This window comes from Dendropsophus ebraccatus, chromosome 13 (assembly GCF_027789765.1).
Source record: "Dendropsophus ebraccatus isolate aDenEbr1 chromosome 13, aDenEbr1.pat, whole genome shotgun sequence".
NCBI classification, from domain to species: Eukaryota; Metazoa; Chordata; class Amphibia; order Anura; family Hylidae; genus Dendropsophus; species Dendropsophus ebraccatus.
In genome coordinates, this window is record NC_091466.1 from 59,559,098 (window position 1) to 59,584,884 (window position 25,787).

At 43.2% G+C, this 25,787-nt stretch overlaps 1 protein-coding gene across 6 annotated transcripts in view; it reads left to right on the plus strand.

Moving 5' to 3' along the window:
- The window catches only part of RYR3 (ryanodine receptor 3), a 474,528-nt gene that overhangs the window by 42,249 nt on the left and 406,492 nt on the right, over positions 1 to 25,787 (plus strand). Inside the window, exon 1 of one of the 6 annotated variants that reach the window (XM_069950606.1) lies at positions 23,415 to 23,492. The exons of the other annotated variants lie outside the window; for them this stretch is intronic. Within the exon in view, the coding sequence (XP_069806707.1) occupies positions 23,445 to 23,492 (48 nt within the window). The 5' untranslated portion in view covers positions 23,415 to 23,444. Of the gene's footprint in view, positions 1 to 23,414; positions 23,493 to 25,787 lie in introns of those variants that run through there. 6 annotated transcript variants of the gene reach the window in all.

Here is a 25,787-nt window from a genome sequence, read left to right on the forward strand (position 1 = left end):
GCTGCCTGGAGCGTTCCTAATGGTGAAGAGAGCGGGATGGAGGGACGTTGCAAGCCTGGGGCATAGACACTCTAGACCACGCCATTTTGACACAGGACTGCAAGGTTAACCCCTTAACGACATCGGGCGTAAACTTATGCCCTCGCGCCCTGGTACTTGGCGCATCAGGGCGTAAATTTACGCCCGATGTTTCCCCGATCGCTGCGTGTTCGCACACAGCGATCGGGGAAGATGGCCTGCTATAAATCATAGCAGGCCATCTTAGCTTCACGGCACAGGGGGTGGTTAACACCCCCCGTGCTTACGATCGCCGCTATAGGCTGATCAATTCAGATCAGCCAAGTAATGGTAAAAAGTAATGGTGATCGCCGTGCCACGGCGATCGGGACGGTGGTACGGCGATCAGAGTCCCATAAAATAAAAAATACCTGCCCTGGACCCCTCAGCTAGGTAGCCGAGGGGTCCAGAGCAGGTATTTGTACATTACTCACCTGTCCCGGGCTCCTGATCGGCGTCTTCCGGGTTCGCGGCGTCCTCGTGTTCGTTCGGGTCTTCGGCTTCCTCTGTGACGTCACGTTCGGCTTCTCTCGGCTATTTTCGGCTCCAGCGTCGGCTCTTGCGCTCTGCTGCCCTCTAGCGGCTGATATGTGTAATACACTTATCAGCAGCTACAGGAACGTTCAGAATGTAAAAAATTTTTTTTTTTTTTTCCCAAAATTTTTTTTTTCCTATTTTCCCGCACCCTATCGCCGCTGAGTGTTGATCAGCATCGCACTAAAGTGCGCTGCTAATCAGCAACTCCTCCTTTTTGGCGTAGGGTGTTTTTTTTAACTATATTCTACTGCCACGGTCTGCTGATAAGTGCCGCACATAAGTGCGGCATTTATCAGTAACTCCTTTGTTGGCGTAGGTTTTTTTTTTATACTTACTGTAATAAAAAACACGTAAAAAAAACACTACATTACACCACACTACATTGAATAAAGTTTGACACTACACCACTACATACCCCATATACTAGTCCCCGTATAAAGATGGCCCCCAGGGTGTTTTCGGTGTCGGACGCATACGTTATTGCCTCCGACACCGAAACAGCCAGTGAGGATGAATGGGGGGGATCCTTCTTTCCTCCATTCATCCTCATCATCCAGTGACGTGTCTGGGGGGTAGCGTAGCGTACGCTGCCCCCCAGACACGTCTTTTCCGCCAGTACTGCCCCAATAACAGATGACGGTATGGTGTGAAATTCTCCAAACTGTGTGAGCGTACCTCAGGGTACACTTACAGATTTAGAGTATGTGCACACTGCGGAATGGCAAAGGATAACCCTTCGTGCATTCCGCAGCTGGCACCCGCCGGCGGACTGATGCGGGTGCATCTCTCTACCCGTGTCATAGACTCCATTCTATGCACGGGCGGATTCCGTCGTCCATCCAAAGAATGAATACGTTGGACGGAGAGCGGAATCCGCCCGTGCATAGAATGGAGTCTATGACACGTGTGGAGACGTGCGCCTGCATCACTCCGCCGGCGGGTACCAACTGCGGAATGCACGAAGGGTTATCTGTCGCGATTCCACAGTGTGCATGTACCCTTAGAGTGTATGAAGGAAGGGACACCCGAATGCAGCCCCCAGATGCCCCCTCCCCCCCCCCATCCTCGGAACAAGTGGGAAGATCGTCCGGGAACTGATCTTCCCACTGCTGGATAAAGGTCACCACCTGTACGGGGATAACTTTTATACCAGCACCCCCCTCTTCCGGTCCCTCGCTGCCCGAGCTACTGTAGATTGTGGCACGATCCGAACATATCAGAAGCAGTAATAAAGCCCTAATATTTAGCAGCCATGGAGCGGACCCAGCGCTTCTGGATATGAAGGACCCCGTATCGCACCAGGGCAACATTTTCCAGGTGACGTCCCGCACACAGGAGAACGGGAGACCCCAGAATAAGTGCAGAGTGTGGCGTAACGGGGATCAGGAAGGACGCCATTTTCCAGTGTGACACCTGTCCTGATCCCCCCCGGCCTCTGCATACTGGATCGCTCCAAGGCGCACCACACGTCACTGGGGTTCTACATTATCTAAATTCTGTCCCTTATTCCTATTTCAGGGGTCACGTTGATCCAGGGATTATTCTGATCGCCATTATGGAGTCGGGAAGGAATTTTTCCCCTGTGAGGAGGCTACTGTCGTCTGCCCTTAACGAGGGTTTTTTGCCTTCCTCTGGATCAACACAGGTTGAGTTTGATGGACACCTGTCATTTCCAACCTTATAAACTAATAATTTGCCTAATACCCCCAAATAAATTAGAATTGTCCCTTTTTCCCAGCTAAGTAGGTATGGCCGCCATTCCCATTAGAGGATGCCATGATGCAATTACAAAGCCTCTGTGCGGCCAGGACAGTAGAAACCCCCCATTCTGGAAATTACACCCCATAAGGAATCTAACAAGGGGGGCAGCGGGGATATGGCCCCCTGGTGACGGCCACATTTGGGACGTGAAAATGAAAAAAATTGTACTTTTTATTTTCTAGGCACATGTTCTACGTAAGTGTCCGTCACCAGTGGGGTCCATATGCTCACTGCACCCCTTGTTAGATTCCTTATGGGGTGTAGTTTCCAGAATGGGGTCACTTGTCAGGGGTTTCTACTGACCTGGCAGCACAGGAGCTTTGTAATTGCGACATGGCCTCCATCCTCCATTCCAGCCTCTAAATGGCGCTCTGTCCCTTTGGTGGCTTGCCCTGTGCCCATATGGCACATTATGCCCACATGTGGGGTATTTTCGTACTCAGGGGAAACTACCCTACACGTTTTGTGTTAATTTTCTTTTTAACCCCTTGTGGAAATGGAAAAAATCAAGGCTAGACCAACATTTAGTGTAATTTTTGTAAAATTTTTACTCTAAATCATTAATCTTGTCATGATTTTTTCATTTTCACAAGGGGCTAAAAGATAAAAAAAAAACACTAAATGTGTAGAGCAATTTCCCCTGAGTACGGAAATACCCCACATGTGGACATAAAGCGCCATGCGGGTGCAGGGTAAGCCTCCGAAGGGAAGGAGCGCCATTTGGTTTTTGAAGGCTGGATTTGGATGGAATGGATTTCGAGGGGCCATGTTGCATTCAAAAGGCCTCTGTGTTGCCAAGACAGTTGAAACCCCTCACAAGTGACCCCAATATGGAAACTACACCGCTCAAGGAATGTAACAAGGGGTGTAGTGAGCATATGGACCCCACTGGCGACGGGCACAAATGTGGAACAATGTGGCGTGAAAATGAAATATTACATTTTTTACACTATAATGTTGGTTTAGCCTTGAATTTATCATTTTCACAAGGGGTTAAAAGAGGGGAAAAAAAACAAAATGTGTAGAGCAATTTCCCCCAAGTCCGAAAATACCCCACATGTGGACATAAAGAGCCATGTGGGCGCAGGGCAAGCCTCCGAAGGGAAGGAGCGCCATTTGGATTTTGGAGGTTGGATTTGGCTAGAATGGATGATTAACGCGATGTCGCATTTACAGAGCCCTCTTGCTGCCAAAACACTGGAAACCCCCCACAAGTGACCCCATTCTGGAAACTGCACCCCTCAGGGAATCTAACAAGGGAGGCAGTGAGGATATGGACCCCTTGATGACGGGCACATTTGTGCCATGAAAGTGAAAAAATGAAATTTTTTACTTTTACGTCACATTGTTCCACATTTGTGCCCGTCACCAGTGGTGTCCATATGCTCACTGCCCCCCTTGTTAGATTCCTTGAGGGGTGTAGTTTCCAGAATGGGGTCACTTGTGGGGGGTTTCCAGTGTCTTGGCAGCACGAGGGCTCTGTAAATGCGACATGGCCCTTGAAATCCATTCCAGTGAAATCCAGCTTCCAAAAGCCAATTGGCGCTCCTTCCCTTTGGAGGCTCGTCCTGCGCCCGCTTGGCACTTTATGTCCACATGTGGGGTATTTCCGTACTCGGGAGAAACTGCGCTACACATTTTGTGTCTTTTTTTTCCTCTTATCCCTTTAAGAAAATTAAAAATTGAAGGCTAGAACAACGTTTTAGTGTAAAAAATAAATTTTTCTTTTTTCACGCCATATTGTTCGGAAAATCTGTGAAGCACCTGTGGGGTCCAAATGCTCACCGCACCCCTTGTTACATTCCTTGAGGGGTGTAGTTTTCTAAATGGTGTCCCTTTAGGGGTGTTTTTTAGATTTTGGCACCCCAGAGCCTCTGCCAACCTTAAGTGGTACAGTCAGAAATGACCAAATATAACGGAGGCATTGAAATTCACTAGGCGCTCCCTTATATCTGAGGCTTGTGGTTGCGTCAAATAGCGCAATAGGGCCACATATGGGGTATTTCTATAAACTGCAGAAAGGGGGCAATCAATATTGGGGTGCATTTCTCTGGTAATAGGTTTAAATAAATCCAATAAAAAATATTGGATTACAATAAAATCTCTGCACAGAAAATTAAAATTTTCAAATTTCTTACACACTTAGCTTTTATTTCTGTGACTCCCCTAAAGGGTTAAAACACTTTCTGGATATGCTTTTGCAGAGTGTGGGGGGTGCAGTTTCTGAAATGGGGTGCTTTGTGGGGCTTTCTAACATACAGGCCCCTCAAATACACTTTAAACCTGAACAGGTCCCTAAAAATATCTGATTTTGAAATTTTACTGAAAATTTGGAAATTTGCTGCTAATGTTTTAAGCTTCCTATTGTCTAAAAAAAATGAAAGATCGTTTAATAAATGCCGCCAACATAAAGTAGACATGTTGCCAATGCTATTTAATATATAATTTATGTGGTATAACCACTTTCTGTATAAGCAAAAAAGTTTCAAAGTTGGAAAAATGCAGTTTTTCACATTTTTTCACATTATTTGGGGTTTTTTTCATAAAGATTCGTTATGAGTATCGACTCCAATTTACCAGAAATGTAAAGTACAATATGTCACGAGAAAACAATCTCAGAATCAGCCGGATAGGTAAAAGCATCCCGAAGTTATTAATGAATAAAGTGACACAGGTCATATTCATAAAATTTGTCTCTGTCATTAAGGCCATTTCAGGCTCTGTCCTTAAGGGGTTAAACATTTTTTTTTAAAACATTATGTTCTGCAGGAAATGTACATTCTGGAAATGCGTCATTGATGTACTGTATGCAGGGGTCAGAATGAGAAATGTGCTTTAGAATCTGGAAGAAATGTGAAGAAAAGAGTCACATATGATTCAAATAGTAAAAGAAAGACTGGATAATATCCAGTGGGTGTATTTAACCCCTTAAAGATGGAGCCAATTTTCAATTTTGCGTTTTTGTTTTTTTCTCCTCGTGTTTAAAAGGCCATAGCACTTGTATTTTGTTCCCCTGCAGACTCACATAAGCCCTTACTTTTTGCACCACTAATTTTACTTTGCAATGGCAGACTTAATTTTTGCATAAAATCCGCTGTGAAACCATAAAAAAACATTATATGCACAGTGAAATTGAAAAAAATTCTTGTAATCCTTTTTATTTGGGCAGGGCTTCGTTTTTAGGCCGTTTGTCCTATGGTAAAACTGACATGTTATACATGTTCCTCAAGACAGTAGGATTAAAACGATATGCAACTTGCAAAACCTTTATATTATTTGATGGCTTTAAAAAAAATTCAAACCTTTTTAAAGTTTTTTTTTTTTCTTTTATCCTTGAGTCTATGGGGCTGTGTGAGGTGTCATTTTTTTGTGCCATGGTCTTTACTTTCTATTGGTAACTTGATTGTGCATATACGACTTTTTGATCGCTTTTTAATACAACTTTTCTGGATTTGATGCGACCAAAAAAAAACCGCTGTTTACCATGTAAGATCAGGAATGGCATACTTTAGTAGTTCGGCCGATTTATGCATGCGGTGATACCAAATATGTTAATTTTATTTATAAAATGGGGAAAAGGGGGTGAGTCAGACTTTAATTAGGGGAGGTTATTTTTTATTAAAGGGGTAGTGCGGCGCTAAAAAAATTATTCACAGAATGACACACATTACAAAGTTATACAACTTTGTAATGTATGTTATGTCTGTGAATCGCCCCCTTCCCATGTCCCACCACCCCCGCCCGTGTACCCGGAAGTGTTGGTGCATTATACATTACCTCATCCGTGTCGTGCATGTCCTCCATCTTGTGCCAAATGTCATCTTCGGCCGGCCGAATCGCTGCCGCCCCCCCCCCCTCCGCCGCGTCAAAACTGTGCTCAGCCACGATTGGCTGAGCACAGTTATGCTCAGCCAATCGCGGCTGAGCGGCTGATGACTCGGCCGCACCCGCTAATAGCTGCGGTCCTGGGCTGCAGATAGCATTTGGGATAGCGGCAGTTCAGAGCAGGGTCACGGCGCAGCCCCCCTCTGAACTCCCCTAGCGACAAGATGACATAAATGTACATCATCCGTCGTTCCTGCCATCCTGAAAAAAAAAAATAAGACAAGTTTGCAGCTATCAGTTCTGTTGTATAAATTGTGTCAGTGTTTTCATTTTGGCAGTTGGCAGCTAGTGTCAAAGAGGTGTGGCCTAAGCTGCCCTGTGCCCTAGGACCGCGTCACCTCTTTAGTATCATTCCCCACATATATTGAGTAGATTGCAGGGCTCTGCATAGATCACAGAGCCCAGGGGCAGCAGCTGTTATGGGTCCCACTTCAATAGAGTCTAAACAGAAAGGGGGGCAGACTGGTGTAAATAAATAACTATAAGTAATAAATATGAGTCTTAAATAAAGCTCCACTCCCTTTTTTCCGGACTGATTTACTAGGAGGCGCACACCTCTTAGTAAATCCGCTCGCCCTGTGGTTGGCACTCAGGAGCAGGTGTAAATTTCTGCCATAATTTACGCCACGCCTTCTCTCCCCTTGCCGCACCCCATCCTGATGGCCCATCAGGTGAGTGGGGGACACAGCTGGGCAAATCTTCCCTTTCATCATGACCCTCAAAAAGTTGGACATTCACTGGGGCAGGAGAGGGGGCATTCAAAAGTTTGCTATGGGACCCAGCCATTTCTAGTTATGCCCTTGACAGAGCCCCACTTACATCCTGCACCAACACAGTGTAGGGCAGTGTGGGCACATGCACAGTGATACACAGAGACCACAGCCTCAGTTTTTATGCTTAGCAGCGCCATTTTAGCATACATAATAAGCATAAAACTGAGGTGTGGCCTAGGGCACAGGGCAACCTACGCCATTTAATGCCGCACATGTCATTATCTTGGTCCATATTATTCTATACGGCATCAGTGTGGAGCGGAGGATGGTTATTCACAGAGGCAGGGACAATTAACAAGAGTGTACCTGAGGCCATGCCTCTTTGACAATGTTCACCAACAAATAAAGGTTGTTTTTATTAAAATAAATGCACTGACAAAAGGTGACTGCCCACGGGTTGTTTGGTTATACACAACAGTACTGACAGTGGCACATTCAGGTTTGTTTTTTGTTTTTTTTTGGAGGAGGGGTTACAGGGGGTATATATTTATTTTGTGACATTATTTTGGGGGAAAAGGTGTTTTTGCTTCATGGCATTTGTTTTTTTCCACAGAATTTATCAAGCTGAGCTATTTTTGAGCAGTTTCAGTTTTGTGCAGTTTTGAATTTTTTGGCTCTGAGCGGGTGTGGTTTTATGTTAGCTACTTTTTTAGCCAGCAAGCGTGAAAATGGTAGCGTGAGGCTACAGAAACGTCGCGTGTGTTGGAGTGCTGTACCATGTATACTTGAATAAATCACTAAATTCACTGTTAACCCTGAGAGTGCCGTGGACTATCTCGTTGCTAATTACTGTATTTTGGTCTGTGGTCAAGACTTAGGTCTGCTGGCACCCACTACATCACGGAGCAGTGCTGTTTTACCTTTCTGTGTGTACTTTTTTAGCCAGATTTATCATGTGCAAATTTTTTTTTTTCCCCATAAATAATTGTGCACCAAACCCTGGCGTACAGTAGTATGTTCGCTTTTTCTCTTTAGCAAAAAAAAAAAAAAAACCCTATTTATCAAGGCTTTTGCTTCAGAAAAAGTCTGCAAGCACAAAAATTATTGTGCTAATGATATTTACCCCCTCTTACACTTTCAAAAATATGTTGAAACATCTCTTAAGATTTAGCTTACACATTTTAAAACTGAACAATGCACAATGTAACAATGACATTTTGAAAAATACTTTCCCAGCATTGTTGAGAATAAAATAATTGTTAAAGTTATACAAATCACCCATATACAGTTATTACGGGAAATGCACATTAAGTGCTTTTTTTCCCTGAACTTACTACTGCATCAAGGCTTCACTACCTGGATAAATAAGTGATGTCACTTTCCTGGATAACATGGTGATGTCACGACCCGACTCCCAGAGCTGTGCGGGCTGTTGCTTCTGGAGAGGATGATGGCAGGGGGACACTGAGGGACACAGGGCACTGGAGGGACACTGGGCACTGGGCATCCCTCTGCCATTATCCTCTCCAGCAGATGTCAGTTCGTGACATCACCATTTAATCCAGGAAGTGACATCACCATTTTATCCAGGAAGTGAAGCCTTGATGCAGTAGTAAGTGCAAGAGAATAAAGCCCTCATAAGCATTTCCCATAATAAGTGTATATTGGTAATTTGTATTATTTTTGTGGGGCAATACAATACTTCTGCCGGACTTCTCCTTTATTCGTAATAATCCTATCCTGCACAGACATACTGCTCAAAAGGAACATAAAGGGGCAGTTCACCCCTACCCAAAAAAATCTTTTAAATCAACTGGTGCTAGAAAGTGCCAGAGATTTGTAATTTACTTCTAAGAAAAAAATGTGGTATTAATTCCAGCCTGAAGAGTAGTAGAGGTTTTCTATGGGGATTTGCTACTGCTCTGTACAGTTCCTGACATGGACAGAGGTGGCGGCAGAGAGCACTGTTTTCAGACTGGAAGGAATACACCACTTCCTGCAGGACCTCCAGCAGCTGATAAGTAGTGGAAGATCTGAAGTTTTTTAATAGAAGTAAATTATAAATCTCTGGTATTTGCTGGGAGCAGTTGATTTAAAGAGAACCAATCACCTGAAATTAACTGTCCCTATAATAAAAGATTCTCTGTCCCTAAGTCTATTCCTGAAGATACAGACTGCCTGTGCAGTCTGTATCTTATGCTTTTACCTAATCCAGTATAGCGGAGAAGTAAGGCCGGGGGCGGCCATCTTGATGACGTCACAGTGGTGCGTTCCAATGCTGGAACGCAAGGGACGTAATCAAGATGGCGTCCGGCTTTACTGCACCGCTACAGAGGAGTGGGTAAAGTATAAGATACAGACTGCAAAGGCAGTCTGTATCTTCATGAAGTTTATTTCTGAAGATACAGACTGCCTGTGCAGTCTGTATCTTATACTTTACCCACTCCTCTGTAGCGGTGCAGTAAAGCCGGGCGCCATCTTGATTACGTCCCTTGCGTTCCAGCGCTGGAACACACCACTGACGTCATCAAGATGGCAGCCCCCGGCCTTACTGCTCCGCTCCGCTCTGCTATACAGCTATAGGTAAAAGAATAAGATACAGACTGCACAGGCAGTCTGTATCTTCAGGAATAGACTAATAGGCTCAGTTAGGATATTCATACACAGCGATCTCGCGCTGTATAGCGCGGGATCACTGTGTACTTACAGAGCGGTGGCAAAGGCTCATGGGAGCCCTTCCTGCCACTCGGCATGCCGGGAGCTTCCTGTCGCGCGCCGGCTCTTTTCAAAAGAGCAGGCGCGAGACACGAAAAGAAAATAGGTATATTGCGAAAACACGACCCTAAAAGTAATTAATTAAAATTACAAATATTAATAAAATAACAATTTTAATCTAATTATCGAAAAAAAAAAATTTAATTTCCGCCCATGATTGGTTCTCTTTAAAGCATTTTTTTGTGAACCAGCCCTTTAAATTACCAATCGTTAACCACCAATCACCAATATTTCCCACCTTTTAGGAATGCGCTTATATGATATTGTATTATACAGGTTTATATGGAGCAGTTATCGGCTAAATAGGTATATGCTTATTCGTTGGTGGATCTGATGAATAATCATCAGTAACACATCTTCCCATGTAATAGACAACCGATGGCCGAACATCTAGCGATCTTTCTTATAGCTCTCCCTGCGTGACTTGTAATAGGCTCTACGAACGATCGCTGGTCTATATGATTTACACAGTGACTCCAACCATTTAAAAGGTCCCAAAACAAAATGGTAGGATAGCGTAAAGACATTTCAAGACTATATGCAAGTATATTTTATTTTAGACACATTGTAGCAATTAGGAAATAGCTTGACAGCTAGACATGTCCTACCCATCTCCAAACAGTGTGTAATGACACTCCATTTAGATTCATAGTATGTTAGCGATGTCTTGGCAGATCTTGGCCTCACATAGTGTTCCTTTAATAATTAGTCTTCAGAGACCAAACAGTATTGATAATCTTATCCCTTCCCTGTGTGCCTACAGTCTGAACCTTTTTTTTTTTTTAATTCTTTAAGTGTCATCTTTTGTGGTTCAGATAACATTGACGGGACGATGACTTCAGTGAGAACAGCAAGACGATCCAGGCAACTGATTTGACTCCAATGAATGTAAATCATTTATTAGGTTATTGGACGTTTTCCAAACTTTATCTCTTGAGACACGCCAACACCATTCAGTAATGGTACCCAGTTTTCTCCTGTTAGTTCACATTTACTTTTATCTAGAACATCCAAATTATTAATACTTATATGTTTTATGACTCTTTTAGGAGATAAGAAGATGCATAATGAAAGTATTCTTGGGAGTTCTATAAATGTTTATACCCTACGGGTAAATTCACACTGGCGGATCCGCAGCAGATTTTATGCTGCGAATTAACCCCTGCCGGCCGGAGCATACTTGACCTCCTCCCCGCTCCGGCTTGCTTCTGGGGTACTCAGGTTGATGGCTCAGCCAATCAGTGGGCATGGTTATGCTCAGCCAATCGCGGCTGAGCAGCTGACGGCGCGGCAGAGGGGGGGCCGGCCTCCCGAAGATGACGTCGTCGACCCAAGATGGCGGCCAGGGTCGACAGCAGTTAAGTAAGTATACTGCACCACACTTCCAGGGTGGGGGAAACACTTGGAAAGGGGCCATTCACTTAAATAACACACATTACAAAGTTGTATAACTTGGTAATGTGTGTTATTTAGTGAATAAATGTTAAACGCCGCTCTACCCCTTTAATGGTGCTGTCACATACATACTCCCAGCAGGATGTAAATCCCACTGCGAGTATGTATCCTCATTGAAAGTCATTGGCACAGGATCAGCTGCGGATTTTGCACAGGATCTTCTGCGGATCTGTCCGTGTGAATTTACCCTAAACCAGAGCATCTGGTGCTATAGCTTTCTGATATAGTCAGTTAAACTTTGGTCCTGAGAGCTAATACTGGGGGCAATGACTGTAGGGGGCAGTGTGTGTTTATAGTAAAGCATCCATAAAGGCTGCCATATGGACTGAGTACATTTTTGACCTTTTTAAAGTGCAGCACAATTAGTAACATGTATTGAAATACACATGAAAATACTAGAACACAATCTATTTTAGGTTTAAGTGCCCCTTTCATTATGAAAAAAAAATTAACATGTTGGAGAGAGACGTCAAAAGTTTTCACACCCCCATGATCTCTAGATGTAGCCAGAATAGGCAACTGAATGAGCACTTCACTCACCGGCTCCTTGTGATTTCTGTCATGTTGCATGAGACAACTCTATAGATATATAATAGAGCCTGTCTCATGACTCTGTCCAGCAATCAGTCAGATCCTGACCAAACAAAACTTATCACAAGTCTCTGCAACATGTCTAAAGTTTTTTTTTTTTAAATGACATGGCATTGCAAGTTGAGCAACTACTACTCGATCAAGTGGGTATTCGATCAAAAAGTTTACTATATGAAATACTCGATTTCGATCAAGTATTCGATCAGAAACGTAGTAAAAATTCAAATCCCCTCCCACCTTCCCTGGCGTTTATTTTTAACCAATAACTATACGGAGGGGGGACAGGCACTAGGAGCACACAGGCAGTGACAAAAATCACCTACATTCACTGGCTGGCTAAATCATGTGACCTTTACAGTTATAGAATAGCGGATTTGAAATTCAGTGTGAGGAATTGGCTTCAGTGTATCTGTCAGTATAGGGTATACAGCTGTATACTACTTGTGTGACAAATTTAACAATCTAAGCGTGCTGCCAGTGTTCTGGGTGCTGTACGGAATTTAAACGGCGTTGTACGGATACAATACGTAAGGCTAGCGCAAGGGAATGAGGATGGGGGAGCGTCCCTTGGTTCATTGGACAATTAAGCAGGGGCCAGGGTACACCGCTGCTGAGGTCCAAGCAGCGTGAACAGGTGGCAAAGTGGATAGCTGATAATGCTTCCATTCGTCCAGCACCCAAACATCTACCCAGTCCACTCCTTCCTCTCAACCTGCCCAATGTCACCAACAGTCATGCCACCCTTGCCCACTCCCAGGAGCTCTTTTCGGGTCCTTTTCCCGAATTGGACTCCATTAAAGTACTTGAAGAATCCCAGGAGCTACTTGAGGAATTTTTGTGTAGTGATGCCCAAACACTGGAGCATCTGCCATCGCTCTTAATCTCTCATACTTGGGAAGGTCTGACCAGCTGTAAAATAGGAACATTGAGTATGTTTGTTGATTTTTAGCAATTTTATGAATACTGTTTGATCCATGCCAGATTTTGATTGTGGTCTTATGCCAGTTTTTAGCTAAAACCTTTTAATAGATATATATAAGGATGTGGAAAACAGCTGAAGTTTTTATGAGCTTAATGAAGACGCCAGATCTTCGCTGAAATGCATCACTCTTTTGTACTGTACATTTTATCGGAGTGTGCAATAAAGTAGTGCTTTTATTAGCAACAAGAGTCCCTATTCCTGCGCCAAGGCTGTAAGGTTGAAACAATTGGTGGATGTAAGTTGGTGCTCAACTGTGCTACGTCACTGCTGCCTCAACTCTGCTAAACCACTACCTTACTACCTCCACTCTGTTATGTAAATACATTACTACCTCAACTGTGCTACGTCATTGCCGCCTCAACTATGGTACCTCAACTCTGCTATGTCACTCTCTCAACTCAGCTACCTCCGTTTTCCATTGAGAGGAATGAAGTATTTTACCCTCTTATTTTTTTTTTCTGATATTCTTAGAGCCAAATTTTGTTCACTAAGTTGTTCCATGTATCCACTTTACTCTTCTGGATGGTAGTTCCAGCTTCCCCTTGCCTGTATAGGTGTCAAAATTAACCCGAACATCTCCTATTGACTTAAATGGGGTTTGAGTTTGAGTCGAACCTCGAACCAAACACCACTACTGTTCGAGGTTCTACTCGAACGCGAACATTTTACTGTTCACTTATCCCTAATCATAACCTGAACTGACAAGGCTTTTTAAAGCCTTCAAAGACTATGGGGGAGATGGTGTAAAGTGAAACTGGCTTAGTTGCCCCTAGAAACCAATCAGATTCCTCCTTTCATTCCTCACCGACTCACCGGAAAATGAAAAGTGGAATCTGATTGGTTGCTAGGAGCAACTGGGCCTGTTTCACTTTACACCATATTTGATCAATCTCCCCCTATGTTCTATTACTTGCACAGCAATTTATGTGAATGGCAACCGTGTAATTCTCCACTGCCCCTGCAGAGGCCACTGTAAGGAAAATGATCGGTGATCCCTGTCAAACTACAGGGACTGCTTGTGATGAGGCAACCTAAGCCAAAAGAATTATTATGCATCATCATCATCATCCTACCAAGGACCCATTAAAGGAGCAGCACACCATAATATTAGACCACAGAATATATTTATTTATCAGATGGTTTTACCAGATGGTTTGAACTTAGTTTTAGCTGTCTTGGCAGGCGGATTCACATTTTGTTTCCTTGGTGATGTCACTTTAGTTTGTAGAGGACACATTAATAGCATGCAAATATCAAGGCTACATAAGTGGTAAATTGATGTACACCGTGCACTATGCACATTGCACAAACCTGTGTAGGTGCCATAGCTAAGGCATTTTAAAGACTTAAGTAAAACTCACACTATAACTATAAATATATTATTTTTTTGCCTAAAAGTTTAGTAAGGGCCTCATAAAAAACACTTAAAATTGCAAACGGCCTACAGCTGTGTTATTTTGAATGGCGCATTCTTGGTTATGAGAAATATAGTCACCAAAGCAGAAATTTATCCACGTACAACAGAATATTTTCAGATCAACCTTATTACAGCGTTACATATACAGAGAGCAGAAACACTATGTAACACTTTGTACACCCTATTACATTGACATTACCCATGCAGAGGGCAGTCACTTTATCATCTGTATATCACAAAACTGTTGCCCGACTGTCACTCCATCACATTCACGTATCCCAAACACCTCCTGACATTATAATGGTGGGATATAATGTGACTCTTATCACAGCCTGCTCATACATGCTATGTGTGATATGTTAAATACTTTGCTCCCCACACTTTTCTGGCAGGGCTGAGATCAGTCAGCCATTGTAAATGACAGAACAGATAGGCTCACCGCTACTACATCTTACAGAGCATCTGGCTGGGCTTCACTTGAAGGGGTTGTCCACTGTCAGAAAAACATAGCCACTTTCTAACAGAGACAGCAAAACTCTTGTCTCCAGTTTGGGTGCAGGTTTAGCCACTCAGTACTATTGAAGTGAATGGAGCTTAATTACAAAGCACACCTGAACTGGAGACAAAAGTGGTGCTGTCTCTGTAAGAAAGTGGCCAGGTTTTTAATGCTGGATAACCCCTTTAAGGCTGTTAAGGTGAATGCTGGTAGAAAGTCACTGCCATGTATCATAGTGTCCCGGGCTGTCTATAATGAGGGAAGTGAACATGTGTGCTATCTGGAGGGAAATGCAAAAATCGACTAAGCCAAGTAGAGGAGGCAGCATATTACAATTAAGTGGTTGTTATTATGGGGACTTCAAATACAAAGATCTAAATTAAAAAATTGTTACTAACTGAGGCTGGAGTTAGCTAGAAGGAAGGCCCTACAGGAGTTACAAGAGATTTCCCCAAAACAATACTGTCAGAACAGGGCCCTCTGGCCTCCATTTGAATAGAGTGGCAATGGGTTAGGTGCTCAATCACATCATACAAAGGCTGTGGGACTCGGAGGAATGGCCAAAAACTGTTTATATCCGTCTCTCCCGTGAGGGCCCTCGGCAACCAGACACTAACTGCAGGTATGAGTATGGTCGCACAATTAGTGTAAAATATGATAACCATACCCTCCTCACTAGTAATGAAACCCCACTCTCTAACAATGCCCAACAATAGCCCCACTCATTAAGGATGCCCTCTGTTACCCCTGTAGTAACAATGCTCCCTGTGCCCCCATAAAATGCCCCCAGTTTCCTCATATAGCAATAATATCCCTGTGCTCTCATATAGTAATAATGCCCATGTGCCTCCATATAGTAGTAATGCTCCTGTGCCTCCACATAGTAATCATGCTCCCTGTGCTCTTCTATAGTACTAGTGTTCTTGTTCTCATATAGTAATAATGCCTCTATGCCCCTATATATTAGAAAAATGTCCCATGCTTAAATATAGTAATACTATTCCCTGTGCTGCCATATAGAATACTGCCACTTGAGCCCTGTATAGTAATTATGCCCCCCTGTGCCACATAGTAGTAATGTCCCATGTGACTCCATATACTAGTAATGTCCCCTGCCCCTCATATAGTAATAAAGCCCCCTATGGCTCCTTACATGAATGAAGCCCTCTGTACCCCTGATATAGTAACAATGCTCCATGCTGTACTTCCCATATAGTTATAGAGCTCATATGCTGCCCCATATAGGAATAATGACCATTTGGCTCCTCCGAACAGTAATAATCCCCTCTGCCATGCTCACTATATAGTAACAATACCCTCTTTGTACTCATATAGTTAAAAAGCCCTCCCCTGCCTTGCAACAGAAGAAACATTTAAAATAATACTTGCTTAGTCCCGGCTCCTATGATGAACAGAGCCACCCTTAGGCCACAGGGACAGTCTGACAGGAGATTAGTTGGGGTACAATATATGGTCGGGGTTGGCAGAGTTTGAGAGCAGGACATGATCAGTCGGCAAGAACGGGTAAAGGTCAGACGGGTATAAAGCACAATACTGGACAGAAGACAGACGTGGTCAAGTAGCACACAACAGTAATGAATCTAACCTTGGCAGGACCCAACTGAAATGTTTGACCTCCATTGTAAGTAAAATGTTAAAGGTTTAGATGATATTCAGACGTCTCTCATTGAAAGTGACAGGGAGACAAGAACAAAACCGAAGGATGAGCAGAAGACGAGTCAGTACTTGGAGGTCATGTCAGTACTTGGAGGTCATGTAGTATCAGGATCAACAAGCAGAAGATAACCGAGTACAGCCCAAGGGTCCAATAACCAGAAGGTCACATATCAGCAGAATCAACTGGCAGCGGGGACAGTCCAAGGGTCAGATAGCCAGGAGGTCACTGTAATGCAAAAATCAGCAGACAAAGGGTTAAACAAAAGTTCAAGCCAAGGGTCAGATATACAGAAGGTCCAGTATCTGATCAAAACTGCTGAGGTTCTACAGAGAAACAATTACAGACATTAACCATAGGTGGACCTGTTAAAAATAGCCAGGGACAGCATAGAAGATGAAAGCCAAGCATGGTTAGCCCAGCATCCCTGTTTAAAGGGGAACTCCAGATAAGAAAACTTTTTTTTTTATTATTAAAAGTACATTAAAAGTTATATAGATGTGTCTATACAATGTATTACCATACCTGTACGGTTCTTCCACACTGGTAGCTGATTGACATCTAGGAAGTGAAGAAAACCGCCTCGGTGCCAATCCATGTTGTCTCCTGCTCCCTCTGCGCTCCCACCTTAGGAGACAACAGATTCCATACTTCTGCTTCTCATTGTGTGTGTTTGCTGAGCGCAGGCTAATGATGCAGACTGGGGGCAGGGCATGATGTCACAGGAGGCCTGGTTGGATCCCCCAATACCCTGAGTGACTCACCATCTGCAATGGCATAGCATTGAACCGTATTTGCAATCTATTGACTGCAAGTAATACTCCCCTAGAGGGACTTAAAAAGTGTAAAAATAAAATACATTTTTAAAAAAAAATATGCCAAAGCCCCTCCCCCAATAAAAGTTAACATCACCCCCCCCCCTTCCCATTATCCAATTAAAACATGTGAAAATGATTTAAAATATAATGTATTGTAGCATGCGTAATTGTCCGATCTATTTAAAAATAACAAAATTGTTCCTGCACAATAAACAGCATAAACAAAAAATAGCCAAAAAGTACCAGGATTGCTGATTTTCTGTTACATTGTGTAGCTGGGGAACAAAATTTATAAAAAGTGATCAAAACGTCCCATCTACACAAATACGGTGCAAATAAAAATTAGAGATTGTGGTGCAAAATAAATCATGTAGGTCATTTTGGGCTGGGTCATGAAGTGGTTAATTGATGGTTGCAGACATGGTTCCAAGATTATTTTGTACTCCTGTTACTTACAAATTGAGACTTCTCAGTCAATAAAACCTGACTCCATAAGGTATCTTAGAGGCCTACCATTTCTTATGTGCCGATGCAAACACCCTACACAACCGAGACCAAGAAAACATTTAATACACAAATAGTCTTAAGTTTAATAGCGTAAAATGACAGAAGTAATACATAGATGATCATAGTGTAACTACCAAGGATTTAAGCCATCACACAGCTGTTGAATAGTTAGGAGGAGTTATTTGCCACAAATACTTTGCTGTGAATTTTATGTCCACGCTAACACTAGAGAGAGATCCGGTTATAAACAGGAATGATTGATTCACATGGAATAGACATTAATTGTACCCACGACATATTACCAAACACCCGTTATTACAGGTGCAGGAAGAGTTCTGTGCACAGACCACCGAATTGAATCCCCACCATGCAAGACCATTTTATTCCTTTAGGATAAATGAGTCTAAAATTGGGGGTATAACTGGTGTACTGGATGGAGTAAGGAGGTGTTGGCTCCCGAAATGTTGCAGATCAGGAAATCTGCCTTAGGGTGCCTTCACACATAACGTATCGCTGCAGATTTATTGCACAAAACTCGCACGGAAGTAGCTGCGTTTTTGTGGTGTTAAACACTCCTTGAAAATCATGTGCAAATCAAAACTCGCATGTAAAAATCGCACCAAACACGCAGTGAGAATACACATACATTGACTTTATAGCAATCAGTACCACTGTGGATTTATGTGCGAGAAACTCGCAGCGATACGGTACATGTAAAGGCACCCTTAAAAGAGTCGTCCAGCGAAAATCTTTTTCAACTTGTGTCAGAAACTTATATAGATTTGTAATTTACTTCTATTAATAAAACTCAAGTCTTCCCATACTTATCAGCTGCTGTATGTCCTTCAGGAAATGTTGTATTTTCAGTCTGACACACTGCTCTCTGCTGACATCTCTGGCTGAGGCAGGAACTCTGTCTCGGTTTTCTTTGAATCCTCATAGATAACCTCCTGCTCTGGACAGTTCTTGTCTCGGCCAGAGATGTCAGCAGAGAGCACTTCCTGCACTACATATAGCAGCTGATTAGTACAGGAAGACTTGAGATTTTTTAATAGAGGTAAAATACAAATCTAGATAACTTTCTGACACCAATTAATTTGAGAGAAAAAGATATCCGCTGAACAACCCCTTTAAGCCCCTATTACACAGCTGCCAGCGCTCCTCGTTGCCGCCGATATTACACGCCTCGGCAGCAAGCTGATGAATACGGGGGGGCTGCCCAGGTGATCGCTGATCGTTCGGGCAGCCCATAGCAGATAGCGGCAGTCTGCTGCCGCCGCTCCTATACCGCGGAGCGATGACAGCAGATCGCTGCTATATTAGTCATTTGTCTGTCAACATGTTGGAAGACCAAAGATCAGCCGAAATCGTTCATGTCGGCTGATTGTTGCTTTCTATTTCACAAGGCCGTAATGGCTGTTAATGGCTGATAATCGTTTCATGTAATAGGGCTTTAGTGTGCAAAAATCTTTCCATACTCAGTGGTGATTGTGCCCTGCAGACAGCATCTGATCAATAAAGGAAATGGATACTGCAATAAGTATTGTTTTCCTTCTGTATAGATTTCGTATATTAATTGGTAATTTCTTCATTGTGACCGTTTTGCTGATGCAGTAACTGGGTATGGTGGAGCACAAAACCCTGGAAAAGCTGGATACAGCTTTTCCAGGCATCCATAGAGGAGAAGCATGCAGTTTAAAGGCAGAGGGCTGACAAGCTGACCGCTGAGCCTAGCAAATCGCTTGGCTTCACTAGTACTGTAAATTCGCCCAACCCTTGTGATAATTTTGTCAATCAGCATCAACTAGTAAAGGAACAGTTTGTCCGCTTCATACCCAGTGATGACAATCCCTTTAAGCAGCTGTGTAGATGGAAACATTTGTTGTTAGAAAGCAGGGAGGGGAAAACAAAAAAGCTTAAAGGGGTTATCCGGGTAACAAAACAATATTCTAAATGATCCCCCTTCCCTATATCACCCGAAGTCTAATATTGGGTAAGGTGCGTGACCTGCGGCTCTTTTCGTTCCTATGGAGTCGATGGAAAGAGCAGAGTACAGTGCTCTCCCGATGTATTTGTCTTTTTGTGGCTTCATAGGAATGAATAGAGCCACGCTGTGTCCGCAGATTCCCATATGGAGATAGCTAGGGGGTACAGACTTCGGACCCCTCCCCCCCCCCTCCCTGTTCTTTCCTATCCTCCTAACCTTTTAGAACAGTCCAGTTGGGTTCATAAAAGTGCCCCTGATGTCGCATGCAGTGGGTATGGTTCTGCACATAAGAGTGTAGCGTTCAATATTGGCGTAATATCCTTGATCTTATGTCTCACCTGAGTAACTGAAGATAATGATATATGACTTTCGATGGCTTTAGATTTGTGGGAACTAGGTACATAGCCCAGCTATGGTATCTGGAACCTCTAGAGATGAGTGTAACTTGAGCATTGGCTACAGCAGAACAAAGTGAAGGTTCTGGAGTGGCCATCTCAGTCTCCTGACTTGAATATCATTGAACTACTCTGGGGAGATCATTTGGCATTTGAATCAGTGGCAGAAAAAGTTGGATGCAGACCTAAAGAGTCCAGGAAAACATGGATACAGCTTCTATGTTTTCCCAGACTCTGTAGGAAGCTGGGGGATTTGAACGCTTATCAAATATTTATTGAATATTCGGCAAACTATTCGATAGATCGAATACCTTACTATTCGATCGAATATCTATTGGATCGAACAGTATTCGCTCATCACTATAAAATACCCATTCAATCTCTTCTTTCACAGATAGGATAATGTTTGATACCATTACTGTGACTCTTATTGGTTTATTAGTGGTTACAAATACAGGAAAGACAGAAACAATGCCTTTACCTATTGCATCCATAGTACCAAATGTGTCCACTAAATGGCAATGTAGATGTAGTAATTTGTATTTAACCATACAGTGTAATGTGTGCATTATACGAGGCAGTCATAATAGATGCCCAATTTGGTTATTTAATACATATCCAAAGTATTAAGTGTAATTTACTATTTTATAAGGTTTGGTTAACACTTACCTCTGAACATTTTGAACGTTTACTATTTTCTTGTTGGGACTAACTTTCCTGGTACTTTTTGACAGGTTTTGCACACAACACTTTGCTCCGTTTGCAACTAAATAATGGTGGTGATGTACATGCAAAAATGACATGTTACAGTTTTTTCACGTTGCCACATGTTTACATCTGTATCCTTATCAGCTTTGCTGTGGATGTGATAACTAGAACTGACAACTTTAGAATTAGGTCGTAAAAAATGTAGTCAGGCTGGGACTTGTGGTGGTAACTAGAGATGATCGAACAGCGGAAAATCTTAGGTTCTATCGAACTCGAGCCTTGCCGAACCTTCCGCATTTGATTCCCGATGTCTTCCCGGTCCGTGGAGAAGGAGGAGACAGCCGGGTACCGCCTGGAATTCCAGGATACAGCTTATTACCTAGGCTGAATTCCAGGCGGTACCCGGGCTGTCTCTAGGCTGAATATCGGAATTCTAGGCTGTACGCGGGTTTTCTCTAGGCTGATTCCCACAATTCGAGGTTGTACCCGGGCTGTCTCTAGGCTGAATCCCAGAATTCCAGGCAGTACCCGGGCTGTCTCTAGGCTGAATCCCGGAATTCCAGGCGGTACCCGGGCTGTCTCTAGGCTGAATCACGGAATTCCAGGCGGTACCCGGACTGTCTCCTCCTTCTCCACGGACCGGGAAGGCATCGGGAATCAAATGCGGAAGGTTCGTCAAGGTTCGAGTTCGATAGAACCTAAGATTTTTCGCTGTTCAATCATCTCTAGTGGTAAAACAGATGCAAAAACGTGTTCATATTCTAACCATGTTAAAAGGGTTAGTTACCTCCCCCATGCTTCTCCCACTGTCAGATCTTCCAGTCCTAGCTGCACTTCTATTTTGCCAGCCTCTGCTGACATCCCGCTGCCCTCTCAGCCAATCACAGAGCTGCAAGATGTCATCATAAATTGTCCAGGGGCAAAATACTTGAGCGGGAGCGGCGGGGGAGCGAGGGTTTGATATTTTTAAATTGCAAACCAGTAAACAAAGTTTTCTATTTGCCTGGAAAACCCCTTTAATTGTAGCTTACATAAAGCAGAATAGAGACTTGCTTATTTAAAGGGGTTATTCAGCAAAAAAAAAAAAAAAATTAAAATCAGCTGGTTTCAGAAAGTTATATAGATTTGTAATTTATTTCTATAAAAAAAAGTCCAGTCTCCCAGTACTTATCAGCTGCTGTATGTCCTGCAGGAAATGTTGTTTTCTTTACAGTCTGACACAGTTCTCTTTGCTGCCACCCCTGTCCGAGACAGGAACTGTCCATAGCAGTACAGGTTTTCTATAGGAAAGCTCTGGGCAGTTCCTGTTTCGGACAGAGATGTGAGCAGAGAGCAAAAAAAAAAAATACACCACTTCCTGCAGGACATAAAGCAGCTGATAAATACAGGAAGACTGGAGATTTTTAAGTATAAGTAAATTTCAATTTTCTTTTTTTGCATACTATGGTGGTTGCACATTTCCTTTTGTTTATCGTGCATCCTTGAACAAAGCAAATACAAAACATGAAGTTATGACTGCAATAAATCAGCAGCATGAAAAAGGCCTTATTGTCAAATATCGTGCCCAGGATGGCTACCATTAATAACATATAGCCAGTTCTCGCGTTGCAGTTTTGTTGCACCTTTCCGGCCCCCTGCTTATACAGGGGATTCCATAATACACAACTGAGACGCCATGACAAATACATTCGCATTGCATTATCATTGCCAGAATGCCAATTACTTATTTCAGTCATGTCTGATATGTTTTCCTAATAATTCTCTCAATCACTGAAGGATTTCACTTCAATGTGTCCTGCGTTACATCAATGGGTGGACTTTGGATTCCTTAGCTATCGTGTAACAATAAGTAAGACTAGACCATACGTAGGGATACAGAAAATCTGCAGCCGCAAACATTTTATCTCCCGATACTCGACTGATTGATTTTAGTCCTGAGCTCAGCAGTCTCTATCTATATACCCTGTAGTCCTAGAAAGGCTGTCATAGATCTCATTAGGAAAGGAGCTAGCCATGGCCGGAGCTTTGCATTCAGATGTGACCCGCATTCAGAGCATCGATTAGATGTATTCTAAGAGCCAACCCAATGGCAAATCAGTATTAAAAAAAATATATATATTACAGCATATCGCAGTGCATCACAGCTCTGCAGAGCGGAACATAATGATTATGCAGGCACCTTTGCAACTTGCAAACATGTTCCCTACGAGTCTCGGCATATACCGCTATGTTGCATTTGGGTCGGTGGTATAACAGGAATCAATCCGAGACCGTAAATTATTATAGATTAAATAATCTAGAAATGGTAAAATGGAGTTGCCAGGGTGGTAGCAAATTAGTCCAAGAAATAATCATGCGTAAACATTTATTAATACGTGCAATGGTGGCGTCCAGCACGAAACCTACATATGCATCGTATAGCTGAGTAAATTGATCCCTGCTTATATATAGGCAGCCTGGGATATATGATCAGCGTGCTGCTGTCTGGGAGTGTGTGGTTGTGCTGCTGGCAGTGAAGGGGTTGACAGTCTGCAGTGCAGTAGAGTTAGTACACGGTAGCTCTGCTGCTCCCTATATGGCTGTGGATTAGCTGTATGCTAATATTGCTAGGAGAAGAGCTGCACAGCACGCTGAGCCCTCAGTGGAGGCAAGCATAGTCTTAGCAGAGCTGACTCCTCAAGAGCCATGGCTGAAGGGGGCGAAGTGGAGGATGAGATACAATTCCTCCGCACTGTGAGTACGCTTTCCATTGCACGTTTTTTTTTTTTTTTTAGGCATTTGCAGACAGCAGCCATTGTATTGCCTATCTGTGTGTATTCTCTATCCTGATGACTTGGCGCACACTATGCACCGCATAGACTTCTTGGGAGATAGAAGTGTGAACCTGGTCTGACCTGAGACCCTTAGCAGCTGCACATCTTGTGTTGTGGATTGTGAGCTCTGACAGATGTTTGTTGTTGTTTTTTATCTTTTATTGTCAGTCTATTTTGTAAATACACATTGTTTTTTTATACCAGCCCAGAACTTTATGCTTATACGGTATATCCCATGGACATATGTGTGTGGCTTAGTAGCCCTGTGGTTATCAGGGAATGTTGCTCTTTTTATTATTATTATTTTGCTGTACCCGCTATGTAGCAGGTGCTGCTCTACCGGTCTTACATAGTTTGGAAGCAGATGAGGGAACCCTGTCTAATAATATCTAATATCCACACCGCACAAGGCGCATGACCTTTCCTCAAGACTCTGAGGAATCTTTTTTTTTTTTTTTTCTTGCTCGGATGAAAGAAATGTGAATTAGAGGTTAGAGATGAAGAGATGCGTTTATATTTCTCAGGATAACTAGTCCAGGGCGGTGAATTATTTGTTATGAAGGAGGAAAGATTCAGACATGATTGGCCATTTCTGCAGAGCTGAGCTGGAGATGTGTTGTCTGCGGCTCTGCAGAGAGCTTGCTTCCCTTCCCTACCAAGCAACACTCATCATGTCACTGGATGGCATTGTTATAGATAATGTCCTTAACCCCTGAGATACCAGCAGTGGACCCGTCCTGCTATGTAAGGTGTGCAAATGGCTCTTTAAAGGAACACAAATTGTAACGTCTATCTAATCTCCATTGGCCGGGTAAATGTATGCAATCTATAGGCAATCTATTGTTTGGAAGCTGACATTTCATGCTGGGGAGAGGCTGACGGTGGTGTTCTTTGATGGGATTGCAGACAGGAAATCCAAAAATCTGTTTCTTCTCACCGATCAGTGCTATGTCTCTGCTTGTGAGAACCTCCAGGAATATTTATCAGTGTATTTTGCACAATAATAATAGAATCTTGTCTTCTATGCTTTACTTTTTATAAGCCGTGCTCTTGAGATATACCGGCCCTTTAAAACACACTTTCATACGCAACTATTAGTCCCTTAAATGAAGTGCGTACGATACGAATACAATTACAGGTTTTGTAGCTGCGCACATGGGTCTACGTTGTCAGCACTACCATCTATTGTAGCAAGCTGTGTTTATCCTAAAACCTGTGTATACGGATGTTTTTATGCGCTATATCACAGGGATTGGGAACCCTGGCTCTCCAGCTGTTGCAAAACTACAGCCCCCATCATGCCCGGACAGACAAAGCTAAAGCTTTGGCTGTCCAGGCATGATGGGAGTTGTAGTTTTGCAACAGCTGGAGAGCCAAGGTTCCCTACCTCCTGCTTTATCAGCTATTATTAATAATGCACCAAACCCTCCAGCTGTTGGAAAACTACTATTCCCATCATGCCTAAACAGTTGTAGTTTTGCAACAGCTGGAGGGCCGCAGGTTCCCCATCCTTTCTTTAGACTATGAAAATGATTTCCGGTTCTCAACTGCACCATAGCAGTGAGGTGTGACTATTCCACTTTAAAAAATAAAATAAAAAAAATGCTGTACTCTTCATACAGAATTAGACCGCTGGCATCCCATTGCACCTTGGCTATCTTGCCTCTGAAATGGAGTAATCCCAACTTATGCTACCTTATTACACACTGACAACTGTTTGTTCTTTATAAATGCGTGGGGGTAGGCCACAGCTTTTTTAAATTTTCTTAAAACTATTTTAAACTTTAAAACATGTATTTGTGTAATGTGAGGATAGGACCTTGCGCTGTCGCCTTCCTGGCGAGGACACCGGAATGCCAGGCCACCGCTCCGGCGGTGGGCATGTCTTAGTTGTTCTGCCGGGTGCCTCGCCGATGCTTCTCCTTCCTCCTCTGCAAGGCCCCCCCCAGCGCCAAGCTGTGACAACAGTAATAAAACCGTAAATAAACACATACAAACAAACTTCTTCCACAGAAAAACATTAGGGAGGGTGGGTGGGAAAGCTGTTTAACCTCTGCCTGTCACGCTGGTGTGGTGTTCTGCCACTTCCTGCCAGTTACTTTTGTTAGCCTATTTCCCCGCCCCCCCCAGACCGCCCCCAACATGGACCGCCTTCTAGGTGCTTGCTACGCCCCTGTCCCCGTCAGTCACAGTCAACGGCTGATTAGCCAGCACC